Source organism: Artemia sp. Qi Xiang Cuo, chromosome 14 (assembly GCF_049724085.1).
Source record: "Artemia sp. Qi Xiang Cuo chromosome 14, ASM4972408v1, whole genome shotgun sequence".
Taxonomy (NCBI): domain Eukaryota; kingdom Metazoa; phylum Arthropoda; class Branchiopoda; order Anostraca; family Artemiidae; genus Artemia; species Artemia sp. Qi Xiang Cuo.
This window is the reverse complement of record NC_142807.1, coordinates 67,022,888-67,045,787: the sequence shown is the minus strand read 5'-3', so window position 1 is coordinate 67,045,787 and position 22,900 is coordinate 67,022,888. Positions and strand designations below refer to the sequence as shown.

Here is a 22,900-nt window from a genome sequence, read left to right as displayed (position 1 = left end):
TTAGTTGTCAAACACCTTTATTCCTCAGTTTTATAGATTATGAGCAAGCGTTCGATTCTGTTGATATGAGAGCTTTGGCAAAGGTCATATCCTTGTATGGTATACCAGACAAATACATTAAATCATTTCTGTTTTATAAATTCGTTTTATAAATACATTAAAGTGATTTGTGCTATTTACTAGAGTAACTGCTACGGTTAAGGTAGGAAGTGAGGTTAGCAGCTGGACTTGTATTAAATCAGGAGTTAAGCAGGGTTGTGTTCTATCCCCCTTTATATGGATTATTTTGATGGACTTTGTCTTAAGGAGCACATGAAAGGCAATAGGAGACCACTTAATCAAATGGGGAGGGAAAACCTCCTGGACTTGGATTACGCTGATGATTTAAGCATCCTAGATAAAAGTGTGAGCAAAATGAATGAACTTTTAGAGGTTTTGCGGGTTCAGGGTGCTAGATTAGGTTTGAAGATTAATGTTAAGAAGACTAAGTCACTAAGGCTAGGAATGAGTGAAGATGAAAAAGTGACGCCGGGTAACCAAACGATTGATCAGGTGGGCGTTACACGAAGGCTTGTGCGAGACTCGGGAGGTTGGCCGAACAATACAAGTCAGAAAAAATTATTATCTGTGGGGACTTCAACTGTCAGCTTCTGGATGATGATCGTTTTTTCACCATATTAAGGGGTGTCTGCCAGAAGCTATGGCCCCGGTTCCAAAATCCCAGTCCTTCACGTTTGTCCACAGCGCATCCCTGGCTACATCAGATATCGATCACTTTTTCGTAAATTTCCTACTTCCGACCGGGATTAAAGCTATTGTTGACTTGGAACACAATTGTAGCGATCACCTTGGGATTAGCTTAATGGTACCATTCTCCACCTACAAGCGGTGCCCCGGGCGATCATGGTTTATCAAGAGTGAATGGCAAAGGATAGATCAGTCCTTGTACAAAGATATTCTTGACTCAACTCTTGCTAAAATCAAAGTACCGTTCCACCTGCTAACTCATGGCCAAAATGAAGACAGACTAGCCCTGAACATCTTTTGCTCCGAAATTGTTCATTCGATGAAGCTTGCGGAATCTGCCGCTGTTCCAGTGGCAAAAGTGTACCCCAACACTCGTAAAAGGGATGGGATAACCCAAATGTCAAGTTTGCCAAGAAGAGATCCAAGTTCTGGTACGAATTGTGGAAGGACTGCGACAAACCCCGCTCTGGAGTAGTTTTTCAGTGCTTTCGACATGCCAATAAGGAATTCAAACGTACTGTCGAGAATATGCAAGTCCAGCAAGTGGAGAAGTTGTCTTGTGATTGCAGGAGTGACCCAAACATCTTATGGAAGCGATTCCAATCTAACAGGGCCGACGCTGATGTGCAAAGTCCCATTCCTGATGAAAGTTGGGTAAACCATTACAAGGACGTGTTTGCGCCACCACCCAACGAGCTGGACTCCGTATATAAATCTAAGTTAGATAGGCAATTAATCAGCGCAAAACTCCGCCACACTGATGTCATTGTTTCTAAATGGCATATTGAGATAATTGTGAGAAAATTGAAAAAGAACAAGTCTCCAGGGCTCGATGGGATCACTCCGAGGCACTTACAGCACGGAACAGAACGTCTACATGAGTACTTAGTCTTAGTATTCCAAATGAGCATCGAGCAGGGACTCACACCTGCCAACTTTCATGGTTGCCGCACATCTAGTATTCTGAAAAAGAATCGAGATTCCTTGCTTTGTAAAAGCTACAGACCAATCACAGTTTCATCGGTTATCAGCAAAGTATTTGAGAAGGTACTGTTGCCCCATATTACGTCGCACGCTCTAATGGGAGACAACCAACTTGGATTCAGAAATGGGTTGGGCTGTTGACACGCCCATCGGCTACTAAGAAGAATAATGAGGTCTACATCTTTAGTTAAAGAGCCACTTTTTGCCTGCAGTGTTAACATTTCCGCTGCGCTCGATTCTGTCGTCCACTCGCAAGCACTGTGGTGCCTCTTGGATTCAGGAGTCGATCCCTACATTGTTCATGTTCTCAATGCTTGGTATTCCCACATGCATATTCGTCTAACTTTGGGATGGAAAACAATTACCGGTCACCGGAAGCAAAAGCTTTCTGAACCCATTCAACTCTTCAAAGGAGTTCAGCAAGGATCTGTTCTAAGCCCTATCATCTTCAATTTTGCGATTGACTCTGTAACTAGACTTACTTGAGGGACGTTCTTTTTTGAGGGCTTGGATCTAAGTTTCATTTCTTATGCAGATGACTTGTTGCTCCTAAGCAGCATACTGAGGGGTCTACAAGAGAATCTTTGTCTCTTAGTGACCCTATACAGAAGAATAGGACTACGAGTCAACATAGAGAAAACCGAATTTATCGTTTTTAGTGGCACCAACTCGACCAATTCCAATCTTGTCCTGGACGGTATCGGAATCCAGCAGTCCCAGTCCCTAAATTACCTTGGTATCACGTATGGCCAGACGCCTAGGTCAACTAGAGGCTTGTTGGCTGAATCAGTCTGTAAATCTATCCTCTCAGCATATGGAAAAGCTGTCAAATGCAAGTGGTCATTTAATCGATTTATTAAGTAAAAACTATTCAACGCCGTCGTCTCCCCTGCCATCTGGTATATATCACCCTTGTGGGAAATGTTGTCCCTCACCGAGCGTCGAAAAATACGAACCACGTACTACAGATTTGCAAAATTTTTGCTGGGACTTCCACTAAGATTTTCTAACACGGAGATCTCATCCATATATGGAATCATTGATCCATCAACCAAGGTGATTGATCTAGAACGGAGAGCCTCAAGACGATCCCTCTGTAAACTCTACGACTCACCGCTGACTCAACTGTTTCAGTGAATGAAATACCTGTATTTAATTTTTAGTGTTGAACATGTTTTTCTTCTTTTTTTGTTTCATTTTGTACTCCGCTTTTTTTTTCTCCATTTCTCGATTGTAAGCGGGCATAAATAAATATATATATATTATTATTAGTAAAGACGGTAGGAGCAGTGAAAATGTTAAAAGTAGAATAACCAAGACCCAGGGTGTTTTTTCACAGTTAAAAAGAAGTCTGGAAGAATAGGAAGATAAGTCTGCAAACCGAGATTAGAATATTAAAAGCTACAGTTATGACTGGTAAAAATAGCTCTGAAGCTCGGGCGCTCTAAAAAACGCATGATAATTTACTAAATATTTTTCAGAAAAATTGCTAAGAGATTGCCTTGACTTCGTGGCTGATTGACTATATGTCAATTAGTAGATTGTACGGAAAGTTTTATTAAATCCCGCTTTCTAGGACTACAATAAAAGAATGGTTGCCACGATCACAAAACGCTGTGCGGATGAAGGATGACAAATTTCCGAAGATTGTACTTTTTAATCAATCGTTTAGCGCTAAACGGAAAGCAGGTCGTCCTCGTCTGGGGTGGGAGAATGTCATAAAGAAATGTTTAAAGGAAATAGGAACTTCCTGGGAGGGTGTAAAAAGGGAGGCTTTGAACAGATTGGGATGGAAGAGGAGCATGCGTAGCTGTGTTGAACCCAGGTGGCTTGGTGCTGCGGTGAGTTGTTAGTAGTAGTAGTAGTAGTAGATGAATGACATTTTCGTTTTTCGTGAGCCCAACATTTTCGTGAGCTAGCGCTACTGGTACAGGGGTTCCCAGACTTTTCAAATTTTTTTTACCACATAAACATGAAACAAAAACATATATACCACCGTTACAACGCCAAAGTGTCAAAAGGGGCGCAGTTTTATGTTCATTTCGAGGATCCCTTTAGATTCTACTATAAAAATGCATGGATGATGGATGGAGATCCTCCATTCCATTCAGTATGTCATTTTTCGTTAATTTCTTACCATTTATTTGAAAACTAGTCTAGAGCCTAGACTCAACTCAGGTGGCAACTCTGGGCTTTTTGTTTTGTCTTGTTTCGTTTTATTAATTTGAATGATGTAGGCCAGTTCCTGCTATTTCCTAATTGTTTTGTAAGCAATTCGGTTGCACCTAGAGGTGTGTCATTTTGCACTGTCAGCTATCTTTCTTTTAGCTGTCTTTAGTCTTTATATTTTGAAGAGCATATGGAGGTTATATAAAATTTTGAAGGAGGAGCGTGCAGAGTTGTTTATGGCTCAGGTGGCTTGGTCTGGGTTATCATCTGTAGCATGAAAGGGCTATTTTAGCGCACTGTAGCACGTGCTTAGGGTTGTAACCTGTAGCACGAAGTGCTATTTTAGCATTAATACAGTCAATTTTGTTACTGTAACACCGAAAATCGCTATGTAGCACGCAAATTTGGACAATTGTAGCTACAATTTTGGCTCTACATTTAAGACCCGTTATTAGAACAAATGGATCTTACCTTTCTCTTTTTGATAAGATCTTATCCATTTTGGGGTTTCAGCTTGGTGTTTTATTTATTCCAACTTTTGTATTTAGATCAAATATCCCGCTAGAAAATGCCCAGTATTTCTGCTATTTGAACTTTTGGCTGTATTTCTTTTCCAGAACTTTTTCCTAGAACCTTATTCCTTTTTCCTAGAACTTTTTTCAGTATTTCTGCAATGGGCTGTTTAATCAGTTTCAGTGACCATTAATCTTCGTTTGACCAGGGGCCCCACAAGGCCTCAATTTTGTTCTTAAATCAGTATGCTCACATATTCTTTTTTTTTTTGATGTGGCGCATTTATCTATACTAAGCATTTACTTATGAAAGTTTACTGGGGATAGCAAATATGACTTAATTTAAAACACCAAGGACATCAAAATCAAAATATTTTTGCCTCCATATTAATGGTATCCCTCCACATAAATATGGAGGCCTCCATATTTGCTACCCATATAAGGTATGTTCAAACCTGAAAATCGGGATTATATTTGATTTTTCTTTTGTTTGCTCCAAAATTATAAAGTTCTTAGGACAATACCACGTTTTTGTCAATGTTGCCACGTTGGACTTTCAAATTAAATAAGTAATACTAATAAGTTAGATTTGACAACACATTTCGTCCGGAAATACTCAAACCTTAACGATGTGTTGATTCGGTATAATATATTTTAGCTTATTTTTTACTGATGATTCGCGCAGGTTTCCTTTTTTATAAATTTGGCGGCCGCTACTACATAAAACTGTATTTGGATGTTTTTTTCATAAGATATGAAACATTTTTCGTTTTCCCTTTTCACGGTTTTTCGGGAATTAAAAAGTTTGGCGGCCGCTACTACATAAAACTGCATTTGCAGGCCTTTTTCATAAAATATTCAATTCCCGATTTTTCTTAGTTTTTTAAAGATGTTTATGGTAGTCAGATTTGGTTTTAACTATCCTTTGTACTTTAAGTGTTGTATTCACAATCATGTCATTCGAAATGGAATATGGCTCTCTCATTGGAGGTAGGAAAATTGAGAAAATAATGTGCTCGCAAAAAGCTCCTCGTATAAAAAGCTTATAGAGAGAAGGAGGGGGAGGTTGGGGAAGGAGGAGGTGAAGTATTATAATTGCAATGTACTTCCCTTATAATAGAGGTAATGCTCTAGCAGAAGACTAAAAAAGGCACTCACTGCAAAATTGTCATACAGAAATGATTTCAAAAAAGAAAAAATTAAGGATTTTCTTTTGTACTGTAGAGCTAATAAAATTAGAGTGTGCTTTTTATTATTTGGTTTTGTTTATGTGCCTTGCTCTTTTTTATTTTTGGCTTTTTCTTATTTTTGTTTAATGCATGCTTTTGCTTCTTTTCTTCTAGTGCGAATGAAACTGTTGATGCAAGAAATAATAACAGGCAAGTGTTTCTATTTGTATATCTTAGTTTAATTTCTAAGTTTCCTTTCTAGTCCTTCATAGACAAAATTGACAGATCTGCGTTCGTGCTATTGCTTCATGCGTGAGGAAAAAAAAATGAAGAAAAAATAAATAAACAAAAGTAATTGAGGCACTGTGGCAAGTTTGGTAACCGCGAGGCATTAAAAAAGTAACTTGATCGAACTGAAGTTTGTAATCTGATAAGGCTGTTACAGCTGATAAAGCTCTTAACCGATGGAAGTGGTCCCGAGTTGGCTCTAGAACAATAGAGAAGTGAAAAAGTAAAAACAAATTAATCAGGCTGTTCCGCCGTCTTGTTTCAAGTGTACGGAAGACAAAAAAAGCATCGTAAAAACAAGTGAGCCACAAAGTTGATAAATCCGATTTGATCCAAACGACAGGTTTTGAAGTCTGATATGTTATAGCCGGAGGAATTCCCGAGATGTAAAATCAAAAATTAAAACTGGCAAAAATGCTTAGAGAAGTTAAGGGAATCCGATCTGTTTGTTTTGATTATTATTGTGGACTTTCTGGAAATCGATAAGAGTTATACACTAAAGTGGAAGTTTAGTACATTCCGGGAATCCATTATTATTGTTCGCAAATGTTTTCCATAAAACCACTCAGAATTTCTAAGAAATTCCCACAACAAAGAAAACTTTTGACAGTATTTCAGTCAGTTCTAATCTTTATTTCCTCCTTGTCATATTAATGACAAATATAGCAGTGGCGGAATTACTTTTATTTCATTTTATTTTTGTCTATGTTGTCTTTACTTTCAGCGTCCTTTTTGTTTGCTCATAAGTAAAAGTCATTGGGTTTCCGTCCCCTTACATTTACTCTATAAAGGACAAAAAAATACAATCGAAAGAAAATACAAAAGAAGTGCTATTCAGCTGGTTTGGTGAGTGTGATAAGCTGAGAATTAAGATGAGAACGTGTTCAAAGGGGCTGCTTTTGAAGTTTGTTGCAGAAGATAAAGAAGAAACAAAGATTAGAACAGACTGGAATGCTGTTAGGAATTTTCTTTATTGTGGGAATTCCTTAGAAATGTTTAGAGTGGTCTTCCAAAAAATAAAACACTTATAATAATATCTAATGTTCTTATGGAAAACGAATTGCTTCAACTATGCTTCATATATGAAGCATAGTTAAATATAAAATGATTTTGTTTTAATGAAGTTATGCATAGTTTTTATATGCTTCATATATCATATGCTTCTTATAATAAACTTCAACTTTGGCGTATTACTTGTATCGATTTCCAGTATGAGGATCCTGTTTCAATTTCTAGATCGATTCTTGTTTTCGGATTTCGGTGTCAAAATAGATGGGCTGTAAACTGAAATAAATTTTAAACAGTTTATAACTTATAGTCTTATCAGCTTAAAATCTTAATTGTCAGCCTATCAGTTTAAGCTACCGAAGTTATCAACCTAATAAAGGTGTTTGTTTTGAATATAAGATACTCAACAATGCCGAAAAATTCATGTGGGAGAAGAAGGTTTTGGAAAACTATTTTAAATTGTGTAGCTGTAAATATTTAGTAATCAATTATAACGAAAGCATGAATAACTGTAAGGCGGCCTTCAATTAATTTACCGTATACAATCAAATAGGATTGTTTTATTTCCTGTACTTCGATATCAGGTATAACTTAAAATATTAACTCCAAATATTTTGCAAAAATTATGTTACCAGATTTATATTTTTGTAGCCTACGTATTATCATTCCCAAGATGATATGATGCATCCCGAGCCGTTCCTAGAGGGGGGCGCAACCGGGGAAGTTTCCTTAGGCACCGTGGCTTGGGGGGGGGCTTGTCTGGGAAGTTGACAACTATGATCAAATTTTTCATTTTGATTTGGCTTTTTTGTTTATATTTGAGTCGGGAGGGGGGGGGGAGGGGAGTGCTGTAATTAATTTTTACCCCGGGCACCACTTTCCCTAGGAACAGTTCTGGGTGTGTCTTCCCCCTTCTTATTTGAAATGAGTTGGAAGTTAGATCCCACTTACATATGTGTATTTAGTTAATAGGAAGGTGACTGAATTTTATGGTGTAAAAGTATTTCGGTACCTCTTATTCAAAGACTATTTGGCACGCAGAAATTGAGCCACATTACTCTGTTGCAAACTATAGTTTTATTGTATTTCTCTTTTATAATTATTATAATAGAAACTATGCCCGCTAAAATTCGAAATTCTACGCGGCTAGAAATCTTTTTTCTTATTAGATGTAGCTTTTTTCTAATATTGAGTATTTCGTTTGAAATATTTAAGAAAATCATAACAGAAATAGAAAAGATGGAAAACAGTACATTGAAAATAAAAAGAATGAAATAAGATGCACGAAAAATTATGTACATCACTTTGAATTTTAGTTCAAATCTTATGATTGCTTTTATTTACAGGCATAAGTTTTAGTTGTTCTGAAACTTTTAACTGTATCTTTTCAACTGAATAGAAACTTTTCAGTTGTAATGAACTGTATTTCAATTGTAGTTTCAGTTTGGTTTAAAATGTATAGATAAGAGCTGCTATCTTTTCATAAGAAGCAAGTTGGATACAAAGAATATTCGTTACTGATTATCTAATGTTTGATTATCAAAATTTTTTTTTTTTGAGTGAATGCTTGGTTTGCTGTTCTTACAAACCTGAATCGAAAAATTCTTTTCTTTGTATGGCAAAGTTGTGTTCCAAAATGAAAAAAAAAAAACCATCGGTATAGGTTAGGGTTTTTTTTGCTATCTTGGAAAATAATCGAGTTTTTCAAGCTTCTTTCTCAACTTCTTCCTTATTTCTAAGGCTTAGGAAATTTTTAAGACTCAGAAACAATTAAATTGAAATTGATAAGACTTGGAAACAATTAAAATCTAACAATTAAAAACAATTAAAAAGGTCTGTGTCTTTTACAACACGATTGTCTGTGATTTTGAAAAACACAACGGTTTACTACCTCTGTGGTTTTGACAACATGATTCCAATGAATTCGGTAGGATTTTGAGCCATATAAGGATAAATTGACTGGCCTTATCCAGATTTTCTCGGGGGATGGGGTTACTAACAATAATTAAAAACTTTTCGAAAGTTTTTTATATGTATTTTTGTTACGTTTTACGAATATTTCGGGGGAGGGGGAGTTCAAACATCCTACACCCTCTGGATAATGCCTTGATCTTGGATAAGGCGTTCCATTGGTTAATTCTGTTTTCTGTCTTTTTTATTGCTTGTACTATTAAGCATTTATAAGTGTTACTTATTCCCTTTTCTGTTCTTTTACCGCTTCCCAGACCTCTGTGAGAACGATAATATAATTACTTTGTTTTGTAATCTTTCGTTTTGTAATTTAAATATACAAGTTGATTAAGAAATGAAAAAAATTGCTAGTCCAAAATAAACATTTAAAAATGTAAACCCCCGAATTTTCCCTTTTCCTTACTTTTCCAGTATTGTTAACAAGTATTCCACATGGAAAATCCTTATAAAATATAATCTAGGGAATGTTTTCCATTAGATACTGGTAATGATAATTTATTCCCAGATTTAATTGAGGTGTTGTTCTTATTACGGAAAAGTCGTTTTTTTTTGCTTATTTCTGTAATTTCCTAAATTTGTGAGGTAATTTTATTGCCACAAAGAAATAATCAAGCTCCTAATTTCATCTCTCCAGATATCCTCTTACTCTTATGTAACAACAACCATTGAACGGTTTACCGAAGCTGGAGGTACTGTTTCCTTTTCTCTAAGTAGAACAAATGCCCTGTAAAGTGGAGAAATAATTATTTATAGCCTCGTTCTTCTAACATATGTTTCCTTTAGACCTGGTTTCCCGGTTATAACTAATCATGCAACATATGTTGATCATTTAAAACGCCAGCTCTTGTCGCTTTCAGGATATTTTTTGGCTGCTGTTGTTGTTGTTGTTGTTGTTAAGTGTATAATACAGGATTAAATATCGTAGATCAAAATCATTGGACTAAAGGTTATTTAATACCCTTGTGTCTTTCTTTAAAATACTGTTTTTCTTTTCTCTCAATACATGCCTCGCAATACGAATACCCTTTCGTTGTCTTACATCAGTTCAAACAGAAATCAACGATATGCTGGTTTAAATCCTTGTTATACCAAAGGGGCGCATCCAGGATTTTTGTTTTGGCGGGGGGGGGGGGCGCGTACACATTTATTTTTAAGGAGGCATCAAACATTTGTTTATTTGTATTTTTGTTACGTTTTTATAAGTTAGGCAAAATTTTCGAAGGGTTCAAACCCCCTATCCCCCTGGATGCGTCCTTCTTCTATTAATATATATTTCATTTAGTCTTATTATTCTCGGTATAACTAATAATTTTATAACTGAAAACCATTTAACTAATTACTAATTTGAATTCCAATCTAATGATTTAAAGTAATTAAATTGATGTAACTATAGAATGAAAAAATAAAATAATGTGTTAACTCACAAAGTTAGAAAAGAATTTTAATATTAAAATCAGTTAAAAAACTGATTTTAATGGTAACAGTATTATAAATTTTTCACTAAAAAAAGAATAATAGAAATTTACAGAGGGATTTACAATTTTGATACAAAGGGCAATAGAAATTATTTCTCCAGGAAAATCATATTTTTTCCTCTCTTTGGAGGTTGAAGGGTCTTTTATTTTCGCTTTACGTCCGTTACGAATAAAATATAAACCTCTATAAAAATTTTTGAACAAGAGCAGTTTGATTTCTAGGCTGTAAGGAAAATCATAAGCAAAAACTGTGGTTTAAATGTAAATTTTCTTTCACAAAAAGGAAGAAATTAATGCCGTTAGGTGAAATCTCGCTGATATTTGATTGAAAGCGAAAATTTTGAGATTTTCCCAAAAATTACCATGAAAAATAAGACTTCTCTGAATTCCTAACAAAAAAGCGGAAAATTAGTACATTTTTATCATTACCTGAATAGGAATCTTTGTAGCCTCTGTTCAAAAATATTTTACCCAGCCGAAGAAAAAAAAATATTTAAACTAACATGTGTGAACCAAATTATTGCCTCATTTTTCTTTATCAGGCAACATTAAATCCGGCATCCGAAATGAAATTCAAATTCTTGGAGAATCTAGCTAAAATGCAGGCTTGTTTTCATGAGCAGTACGTTGAGGTACATGTTGAGGTTTCGAATCTGAAAAAAAATTCTAAACAGGAAACATTTATACATATCCGAAGAAATTTTTCCTACCAGAGAAAAGAATTTTTAGCTTAACAGAAGCGAACTACATTTTCACCCCATTTCTATTTGTCAGGTAATGTGAAATTCGGATTTTGAAATGAATTTCAAACTCTAGGAGGATGTAGCTAAACTGTAGCCTTTTTATCATGAATTGTACGTTTTGATCAAGGATGGCGATCATTTCGGTCATGCATGTTGAGGTTTCGAATCCAAAAAAAAAATATAAACAGGAAACAATTATACATATTTGAAGTAATTTTTCCTGCCAGAGAACGGAATTTTTAAACTAGCAGAAGCCAACTAAATTTTCGCCCAATTTTCTTTATCAGCCACTGTAAAATCGGGCTTCCGAAGTGAAATTCAAATGCTTAGAGGATCTAGATTACATTTTGACTTGTTTACATGAGTAGTATGTTTTGATTCAGGAAGAACAATTATTTCGGTCATACATGTTGAGGTTTCGAATCTAAAAAAAAAAATCTAAAAAGGAAACATTTATACATATTTAAAGAAATTTTTCCTGCCAGAGAAAAGAATTTTTAGCTTAACGGAAACGAACTAAATTTTCGTCCCATTTGTATTTATCAGGTAATGTGAAATTCGGATTTCGAAGTGAATTTCAAATTCTAGGAGCATTTAGCTAAACAGTAGCCTTTTTATCATGAATAGTACGTTTTGATCAAGGATGGCGATCATTTCGGTCATGCATGTTGAGGTTTCGAATCTAAAAAAAATATAAACAGGAAACAATTATACATATTTGAAGTAATTTTTCCTGCCAGAGAACTGAATTTTAAACTAGCAGAAGCCAACTAAATTTTTGCCCAATTTTCTTTATCAGCCACTGTAAAATCGGGCTTCCGAAGTAAAATTCAAATTCTTAGACGATATAGCTTAACTATTGACTTGTTTTCATGAGTAGTACGTTTTGATTCAGGAAGAACAATTATTTCGGTCATACATGTTGAGGTTTTGAATCTAAAAAAAGAAAAAAAAAAAATCTAAACAGGAAACATTTATACATATTTGAAGAAATTTTTCCTGCCAGAGAAAAGAATTTTTAGCTTAACGGAAACGAACTAAATTTTCGTCCCATTTGTATTTATCAGGTAATGTGAAATTCGGATTTCGAAGTGAATTTCAAATTCTAGGAGGATTTAGCTAAACAGTAGCCTTTTTATCATGAATTGTATGTTTTGATCAAGGATGGCGATCATTTCGGTCATGCATGTTGAGGTTTCGAATCCAAAAAAAATATAAACAGGAAACAATTATACATATTTGAAGTAATTTTTCCTGCCAGAGAACTCAATTTTTAAACTAGCAGACGCCAACTAAATTTTCGCCCAATTTTCTTTATCAGCCACTGTAAAATCGGGCTTCCGAAGTGAAATTCAAACTCTTAGAGGATCTAGCTTAAATATTGACTTGTTTTCATGAGTAATACGTTTTGATTCAGGAAGAACAATTATTTCGGTCATACATGTTGAGGTTTCGAATCTAAAAAAAAAAAAAAAAAAAATCTAAACAGGAAATATTTATACATATTTGAAAAATTTTTTCCTGCCAGAGAAAAGAATTTTTAGCTTAACAGAAGCGAACTAAATTGTTGTCCCATTTGTATTTATCAGGTAATGTGAAATCCGGATTTCGAAGTGAATTTCAAATTCTAGGAGGATTTAGCTAAACAGTAGTCTTTTTATCATGAATAGTACGTTTTGATCAAGGATGGCGATCATTTCGGTCATGCATGTTGAAATTTCTAAAAATAGTCCTGGAAAGATTCTTAAATAGGAATCATTTATACATCTTTGAGGTAATTTTTTTCTGGAGAAACAAATTTCTAAACTAACTGAAGCTAACCAAATTACCGCCTCTATAAAACTTCTTTTTTGTCAGGCAACGGGAAATCTGACTTTCAAAGTAAAGTTCTAATTGTCTGAGAATCTAGCTCGACTTCAGACTTGTTTTTGCCTCAACTTAAGACTTGTTTTCGTGGATAATGTATTTTGATTAAGGAAGAATGCATATATCGGTCTGCCATACACACTAGACTTTTTGATTTATCAATGACTTATGTAGGATTCCATGCCAAGAAAAAAAACGATATGCTATCCGAAGCCGGTGATCCGAAATAAATTTTTCAAGTTTTCTTTCCAAAATTAACGTAATTTTTTCTCGTCTAGAACTTCTTAATTCAGTTAATATATAGCTGAAAAAACTTAGTCCTTAGTCTCTCCTATATTGAAAGAAGTTTACGAGACCTCGTTTTAGTCCTTTTTTTTAGTTTTCTAACAAACTATTAGGTCGAATGTACTATGAGTTATTTCACCTTGAAAAAACTTAGCTCTTTCGGACAGCATATTATTTTCGGGTGAAGCCAAATTAGAATCTTTCAGCCGAAGCCAAATTAGAATCTATACGAAGCCTGACTTGCTCGTGACTTGTTTTTGGATTCAAAACTTATTTTCGCGGGGAATGTGTTTTGGTTATGGAGAGCGATTTTATAGATCTATCTTGCATGTTCAAAAGTTTTGATAAGCATATCTTGAGCTGATTTATGCAGGAGTCTGTGCCAAGAAAAATGCGATATACTATCAGAAGCCAGTGATCTGAAGCAGATAGCAAGGCTCTCCTTTCTTGTCCAGAACTTTTAATTTTTTTGTCTCCAGAACTTCTAATTTAGTTAAAGTATCGTTGTGAAAACTTGGTTTTGACCGTTTAAACTGCTATAACTGTATTAAGCAAAGTTTATGATGTGATATATTTATCTAACTTTAACAACAATTTACACACACAGATCAATATGATTCACCCAAAACCAAACGGTTGACGTGGAGTGAATCAGGAAAAATAAACACCTACATATAGCATAATTTAAATTCACTGTAATAAGAAAGAAAAAAAAATTATAAATTAGTAATAACACTACAGGGGCAGCAACTACATACTGTGTCTATGAGTGGGTTCACACTCACCAACCAACAAACAATTACATCTTAATTTAAATCACATCTCCTCCAAAACAAACAAAACTAAAATTCATATTTAGTTAATAGTTTTTTTTTCAATTTTTCTTTAAAATCACTAAAGTTTCCTATCTTCTTCATATCATTTTCCAAATTATTCCGTCATTTTGTATCCTTCAAGACAATTTTACAAGACACGGTTTCACTTTTTTAAGACGAGCTCATGATGTACCAAATAGTTTGTGCTGACGAATTTGACCAAGGAGCGACACGGGCTAATAATAATTGAAAATCTAAAAAGCAGAATTTTGATTACAATGTATATCTAATTTTTTTATTTTGATTCTGAATACATAAAAATTATTGAGTTTAAAGTTACCCATAAAAAATTATGAGCCTTAGTAAATTTGCTCTATTTCTGAAAAAGAGGCAAGACACTCCAAATAACATTTAAAAAGAAGGAGGAGGTAGGGCTTGAGGAGGTGGTACTCCTCCTTGCATTTAAGGTAATCCCCGAGTAAGGCCTTAAAACGAATAGAAATGAAATAAAAAACCAGTTTTTTCAAATAAAAGTAAACAACGACATTAAAACATAAAATAAAGGGTAATTATTCCGTAAATGAAAGAAGCTGCATAGATAGATACATAGATTTATTTTCCATGTATCAGTAAAATAATTACATAACAATCTACACTACTTCTACTACTACTAACAACTCACCGCAGCACCAAGCCGCCTGAGGCCAACACAGCTACGCACGCTCCTCCGCCACCCCAATCTATTCAAAGCCTCCCTTTTTACACCCGCCCACGAAGTGCCCATTTCCTTTAAATCTTTCTTTATGAAGTCCTCCCGCCCCAGGCGGAGGCTACCTGCTTTGTGTTTAGCCCTAGATGGTTGGCCGAAAAGAACAATTTTCGGCAATCTGTCATCCTTCATCCGCACAACGTGCCCTAACCACCTCAACCTTTCTTTCATTATAGCCCTAGAGAGCGGTATTGAACCACACTTTTCGTATAAGTAGTAAGCGCCCAATTACCGCGACGAGTGATTGCGTAATATGCCTTGCCACGGGGCAGTCACCTATGGATCCGACGAGTGATTGCGTAATATGCCTTATCAGGGTCATTTGCCTATTACAATGAACTCTACATGGCTTAGCAGACATGTTTTTTATTATGAAATCGATTTTTTTGTGTGTCAGTCGATTAGAGAAAGCTGGTGGTTAGTCCAATATAATAACTTGATTGGTCGGTTTTCTAAAAAAACTTGCTATGGTATAATGTACTCAATTTAAAAAAAAAACCGATATAATGTCCGTACACAGCATTCCAATTTTCATTATGTTTTAAGACATTGTTTATAGTACACCATATATTTTTAACTTTTGAAAACAATGGATTTGTCAATTTTCAATGTGAGTACACTTTTCATTCTTTTATTTCCCAAAAAAAATAAAGAAAAACGTTTTACTAGTAAATTCAAATTTCAGAGGGACTTACCCCCCCCCCTCCCCGCCAACAATACAAAATCTTAAGAATATTACGAATATATTCGATAGAAACGTCAAAGCACGCTTTTTTCTATTATGTAAATAAAATCTCTCCATCATAGGTATGTTTACAGGTTTTAATTGTTTTGAAAAACACTTCTTTATCATTCGGAAACAAGGTTTTTCTTAACATGATATATTTTTCTGCTTTGAATGAAAAGCTTGCGTGTTACAAAGAGTGTGAGAGCTTGGGGGGGGTTAAATTTCACTGGCTCTTGCTATAACCGGGGTTTGTCTAATTCCAATGTCATGGCGGATGACTTTGGGGAAAAAAATTAGCGTGGGAGGGGGCCTAATTGCCCTCCATTTTTTTTTGGTTACTTAAAAAAGACATTAGAACTTTTAATTTCCGTTCGAATGAGTTTCCAGATAGGAGCTTTTAACTTCTATAGTAGGGTTCTCTGATTGTGCGTTTTTCATTAAGGTTCTATTAGTTTTAGAGGGTGTTTTCCCCCTTTTTTGAAAACCAGGCAATTTTTCTCAGGCGCATAACTTTTTATCGGTATTGCTAAACTTAATGAAACTGATATATTTTAAATCATAAGGATTCGCTCTTTACGCTAAAGTTTTTTATTGTTTTAAAAAATAAAGTTGTGAGACAAGGTCAAACTTTAGCGTAAAGAGCGATGCGATGAGAAGGGGGACAGTCCCCTTCATATAGGGAATAATTTCTGTTCGTTTTAATGTCGCTCATTACTTTCAGTTTTAAAAAACTTTTTTCTTTTATTTAATTTCTGATCGTTTTTTTTAGTTAATGCAGCTTTTATTTGCATAAAAATTTTACTTTTCTTTTGCTAGATGGATCTCTTTACAAATTAGCTTACGTAACTAACTTTTACATTCGTGTATTTTTCTTCTGGCAAAAAAAAAATACAAAGTTGCAGATTTTTGCAGATATGAGCTTGAAACCTATGCAATAGAGTTTTCTGATACGCTGAATCTGACGGTGTGATTTTCATTAAAATTCATTCACTTGTAGGGGATGTTTCTCCCCTCTTAAAAAAAAAAAAAAAATCGGGTAAATTTTTCTCAGGCTCGTACCCTTTGATGAGTAATAATAAACTTAATAAAATTTGTATATATATTTAGAATCAGCATTATAAACACATTCTTTTGATACATTTATTAACATCAAAATTCCGTTTTTAAAAGTTTGGATTACTATTGAGACGTATCGCTTGTTTTTTTTTGTTTTTTTTATTGTTTTTGTTCTGTTACGTATATGTTATTACGTATGTGAGGGGGAGGGTTCCCCCTTTATTCAATGCCACAATCTTTAGGTTAAATGTCTAAAAAAAAATTTGATTAACAGCCTTCAGAATAAAACAGACCATTTTTAATTAGAATGTATATATCGTTTGAAATAACTAAAAAATAAAATTGTAGCGTAAAGAGTGAGGTATTGACTTGGGAGAGAGCCCCCCCAGTATGAAGTATGAAATTAATAATAGGAGCACCTTAATGAGCAATAAACAAGAGGAGGAGGAGGACAAAATTTGACCTCTTAACCATTTATCCAACAAAATGGAAAAAGGGGTTGTTTTTTTCATGCTAAATTTTGCCTTTTTTTTCAAGGAAGAGGATACGTGCAATAACCCTCCTTCTGAGAAGAAAGGAAGATGGAGCGAAGCTGTATTAATGCAAGCCGCAAGACCATCAATTATCAAATATGCTGGTAGAATTACACACGATCTGGACCAGCCAACGAGCACCCAACTTATAGTGACAGAGCCCTCTAACCCCAGTGTTAGCTCCGCGCAATCTGGAAGGAAGTTGAAAAGAGAATGGACTGCTTCTCATAATGCCTATGCCCAGCCTACTGAAGATCGTGAGCTTGACCCCCTTCATGTTTTGCCAAGGAGTTCAGATGTAGAAGCCCAGTCAGGATTAGTAAGTATATACATAATTTTTTTCTATCCCTATTTTCAAAAATAAGGTAAATTTTATCAGGCGCATAGCTTTTGATGAGTAAAACTTAAATGTGTTTCTAAACTATTCTATAATAATAATTCTATTTCATTTTCTTTCATTAATCAAATTAGCAGTATATAATGGAATGCTTATAACACTGAAATAGCTTATCATACATTTCTAAAAAAACCTTAGCCTATAACTTCTCGCTTCTAACCTAGACGTTTTTCTAATGCAAGAGTCCAATATTCAATTTTAACAAACTAACTATATGAAAACATACAATTTGCTATTTCACAGTTGACATGCATTTATAAACTGGATTTTGTTTTTCAGTAGGCTTTTGGGTACATCCACCCCTTATCAGATCTCCCATCGTTACATTTGAATTTTAATCTGCTCGATAGCTATAATTTGAATTTTAGGTGGGATTCTTGTGACAGGATGTGTATTTCCGATAAGATATATTAACACATAGGAAGAAGGTTTTTAGTAATCTCCAATTATGTCTTTACAGTGTTGTCAAGAAACATTATTTGGGGCGAACTCATTTCATTGAAACACTTAGGTGTTTTCGAGAAAGAATTTGAGGCTGTTCTATTTGAACAGTGTTGTGAAGTCCGATATCCCAACTCGAAAGGGTTTTTGATCCTCCTACCTCGAAGGAAGCTCCCGGTTCCCAAGGTACTTCCCAGGGGGGAGCTCTAAAAAGGACCATCCAACATTTGAATTGTGCTCTAATTGTTGATATGGATGGAGAAAAAAAAAGTTCTTCTCTCTTACAATAATTTATTTAGCCCAGATCAACTATGTCCATAGCTTCAAACAAATCCGTTGCCAAACGACAGGGGAAAATTCGGATTGTTGAGAGAGTTATACCACCAACTGCCGACGTATGGGATTCGTGTCCATTAACTGAAGCTGAGGAGCAAGTGTTCATACAGCATACCGCGTCAGTTAAACAATGGTCAAATTTCATTGAGAGTTATATTGAAGAGGGTCAATCACTAGAAATACACCCATATTTTGCATTTGTATTCTAAAAATTTTTTGACTAAAATCACTAGTTTTTTTTATGATTATCATGTTAGAGGTTACCCTTCTATTAATGAAACTAAATTTTCCTGAATAAAACAATATATATATTTTTTTAGAATTTTCAGTTACCATTGGTAAAGACATATAGCAATATAACTTTTTTTTTCTTCTTCTAATTGTTCAGGTGGTGGTGGGACAATGACTATGAGAAATTGACATAGTTTTTTAACTTTATAAAAATAATGGTTATTTTACATAAAAAATAAAACTTTTTTTTTCTACAGATTAAAGATATAGCACCACCACCGACACCATTGAGTGATGAACCAAGTGTATGTACAGGACTAATTTTGTCACCACCACCGGAGTTCAGCGATGAACCTACAATCGTTTTAGAGAATTTGGAGTGACATAGGGGGTCCCTTAATCAAGTTTTTGGGAAAATGGCTAGCCCACATGACATAAGCTGAAATTAACATGCTTGAGAATCCGATGCGGGGAGATAGTCTTATGCGCGAACATTTAGGTGATGATAGAAGTGCATCTGAACCGGGTCCTCATAACAAAATTCCATCAGAGGACAATACAGGCTGGCTCGACCAATTGTCCCCAAACACTTTGGAATATGTACTAAGGGACCTCATGCCACATCCACCCAATTTGATTGAACAGACTGGGAGTGGTGGTGGTGTTATTGACAATTCTCTGTCACCCTCCTCCACCATTCCACTTAATGATATAGATAGTAGTAGTAATACAACAGCAACAGTATCCCCTCTTCCGGATTTTTTTCTTTCCAACTCTGCCTTGCACCACACATTGGTCTACAGCGCCAAATTCGGTGACCTTTTCAACTCTCTAGTCTTGGGGGATATAATAACAGACCCCCTGGCCATTACACATTCCTATACTGATAAGATTCGAGCCATTCTTGAACAACACCTGGGGGAGTGGGGAGTGGGGGTCAGTTTAAAAGCATCAATAGCACTAAAAATATTTTTTTTAAATGAAAGTGCTGGTGAGATTTATTCGAAATACTTGCACACAGAGATGTTGGAAATACACCCGAATCTATCAAATTTTGGGGAGTTTTTTCTAATTTGGGAAAATAGTATTAAAAGTAAGTAGTAAATTTATAACGAGGGGGTTAGTGGATCCTTGTTTTTATTTATTGAAAGTTTAAATGTTAATATTTGTAGGTTTAAAAAGGATTTTATTGTAAGAGGGGGAGCGGGGAATATTGAATTAAAATATCATTCGAAATTTAGAGGGGTGTCAGGGGATACAACGAATCTGTTTCGATACGAGGCTGCAGTGTTTCAGGTATGCATTTTTAATTGCAGCATACAGGCCTCTGCGCGATGATGCATCTAAGAAAAAGTTGGACAAAATGGCAGTTAATGGTAGGGAGGGTTCAAAGTTCCTCAAAGTAAATTTTAATTGTTTAAATTGTCAATATCCCGTGACACTAAAATGAATAGATATTTTTGAGTGGGCTAATGCACATTTAAAGATTGGTGTCACGGTGTTACAGTATGAAGCAGAATTTGAAGAGGGTCAGCGTTCCAATAAGAAGGGTGTATTATTTCCAGTGCGATCTCATTAAATTGAATCAGTAGAACATTGGGTATGGCTTTTATACACCCCACCCACACAATAAGTTTAAATTGGTCTCTTCAATCCAATTACGGAGATTTGTAGGGTTTTATGTGAGTGTAAAAAGGGGCGTGGGGGTATCTGCTATTACTGCCCAACATGTCTCGAAAGATTTCACTCTGATTTAAAGTTCAAGCATCACACGAGACACTGTAAACGTCATAGATACCAGGCTGTGGAAACTTTAAGCGGAGACAGAGCGATCTTACGTTTTAATAATTTCCACGCTCCTGCAGACACGCTCCTGCAGAGCAATAAGATCGCTTTGGTCTGCAAAGCTATATTGACAGACGTGGCCGATCCGTCAAATTCAAATTGTGTTAAAATATATGAAGCCATAGGGGTCTCTTGCGCTCGCGCGAAACGAGATTCCAATAATAGTATGCAAGTGTTGGAGGTAGTGGAGATGTTGAATGACGCTGAAGACTGCATGCGCTCGGCCTTGGTCAGTCTAATCAAAACAGCGAACGGTGCAATTTCGCGCCTGCGTTATACAAACTATCCTATGCTCCTATCACCAGATGACAGAGTGGCCATTAAAAATCGTAAACTGTGCTGAGTTTGCAAAGGAGAATTTGATGTTGGTGTTGGGAATGGGGGGGAGGAGGAACGTGATCGACCATAATTATTTGTGGCAGGAAATTACATCGGGAGAGAGTAACTTTAGAGGGGTATCACACCAGTCATGCAATTTAAACGTTAGAGAACAATATTTCGTACCTGTTTATACACAATTTCAATTACGACTTAAAGTTTGTTTTTCCGGCGTTAGCCCGCATTGCCAAGGGAGGAGTTGTAGATGACGCATGGATAGATGGTTCTCTTCCATATAATATCATACCCAAATCATCGGAGAAGCTACTGCTGCTAGAATTCATGTGGAAAACAGTTGACAAGGGTAACACGTGCCTGAATAAAATTTGTTTTTTAGACTCGTTCAGCTTCTTCCCCAAATCTTTAGGTCAATTGAATCAGGTGCAGAAAAGTGACAAATTTGATAGCTTCCCTCCTCAAACAGCGCTTCCCCGATGATGAAATGTATGATTTATTAACGTGTAAGGGTATATATCCATATGATTATTACAACTCTGGCTCGAGGCTAGATGAGGTGCCATTACCGCCCATTGAAGCTTTTTACAATTTTCTTCGTGAGAGTGAGGGCACCAATAGCGACTATGAATTTACTAAGAGGGTTTTGGCAAAGGGTGGATGTAAAAATGGGCGGGATTATTGTAAACTATACTTGGCCAGTGACGTACTCACTCTTCTGGATATTGTGTGAAAAAATACGGAAAAAATCTATAGGGAATTAGGTTTGGATTTTGTTTTTTTTTTTTCAACTCCAATTAGGTTTTGGTACTTTATAATAAAATAATGAACATATTAATTAGTTCGTTGCATGTTGGTGTTTAATATACGTTTGTTTTATATTTACTGTAGGCTGGTTTATGATTTTCACGAATATAGTATCGTGAAAAATGATCCAAATGAACAGCACACCGATAAAAATACGGGCACAGTTTTTTTTGGATATGAATTCTCTTTACCAATCGGCAATGTCTCACTACTGTTTGCCGTGTGGCAATTATAAATGGCTTAACAAACCCTGTGCTTCGAATTTCCCCGACATTGCCAGTGTTGAGGAGAATGGGGCACAGGGATGGTTTTTTGAAACTGACGGTGAAATACCCATGGAAATCCATGACTCGGTAAAAGACTTTTTGGTTCCGTGCATAAATAGACCGGTGGGTACACCTACAATTTATCTTTAGCAGAGGACGGGAGTATGCACTGGGTACCTTCAAAACAAAAACTAATTGCCGACCTCAACCCGAAACAGAATATCGTTGTTCATGACGTGCTATTGAAATGGATGGTGTCCAATGGTTACAAGGTAAAAACGATTCATAGAGCCCTCCAATTTGATCAAAAGCCATACTTGAAAACGTTTATTGATACCTTTGTCAGTAAGCGTTCACAAGCGAAAACGAAAGTTGAAAAATAAGTCTATAAACTCATTTTGAACTCAGCTTTCGGTAAAATGTGCGAGAGCGTACGAAACAGAAGTCGATGTGACATTGTAACCAACCCCAAAGATTGTGCTCGAATCAGTGCGGATCCAACTTCACATCGTTCACAATCATAGACTCCAATATGGTGCTCCTACACCGTAAGAAAAGAAACATTGTATTACATAAAAATATTGCAGGCGGAAGTGCAATAACCGAAATATTCAAGAAAATCATGTTGTCATTTTATTATGATGTATGCAAGGTACATTGGCCGATTAAGGGACAAGTTCAAATGTATTACAGTGACACTGATTCACTCCTGTTAAAAGTAAAAACTGAAAATCTATTGAATGATTTGGAAAATGGTGAGTACATTAGCTCACGAATGGACTACACTAACTGGGACGAATCCCTCTACCCAGAGCTAGTGAAACGCCAGGCCCCAAATCAATTTTTAATGTAAAAATCTGAAACGGGTAGCGATCTGATATCCAGTGGTGTGTTTCCGGGACCGAAGGTATACTGTGTGGAAACGCACGGCAAGGATATCAAACAAGTTTGCAAGGGGGTACCTACACACTATGTAAAAAACAATTTCTACAGGAGTTTGTATAGAAAATGTGTGGAACTTAGTTTATTGCCACGGGCGACAGTCCTGGCGATTCGCTCTTTACAATTTAAAAACTACACAGTTAGAGTTAAGAAAAACGCCTTGTCTGCCATATCGGATAAAGTAT

The 22,900-nt window shown here is 35.6% G+C and overlaps 1 protein-coding gene across 1 annotated transcript in view; it reads left to right on the top strand.

Annotated features, from left to right (window-relative positions):
- mmy (UDP-N-acetylglucosamine pyrophosphorylase mmy) overlaps nt 1-22,900 on the top strand; it is a 156,515-nt gene that overhangs the window by 118,772 nt on the left and 14,843 nt on the right. The window contains exon 9 of the mRNA XM_089100434.1: nt 5,756-5,791. Within this exon, the coding sequence (XP_088956560.1) occupies nt 5,756-5,791 (36 nt within the window). The remainder of the gene's footprint in view (nt 1-5,755; nt 5,792-22,900) is intronic.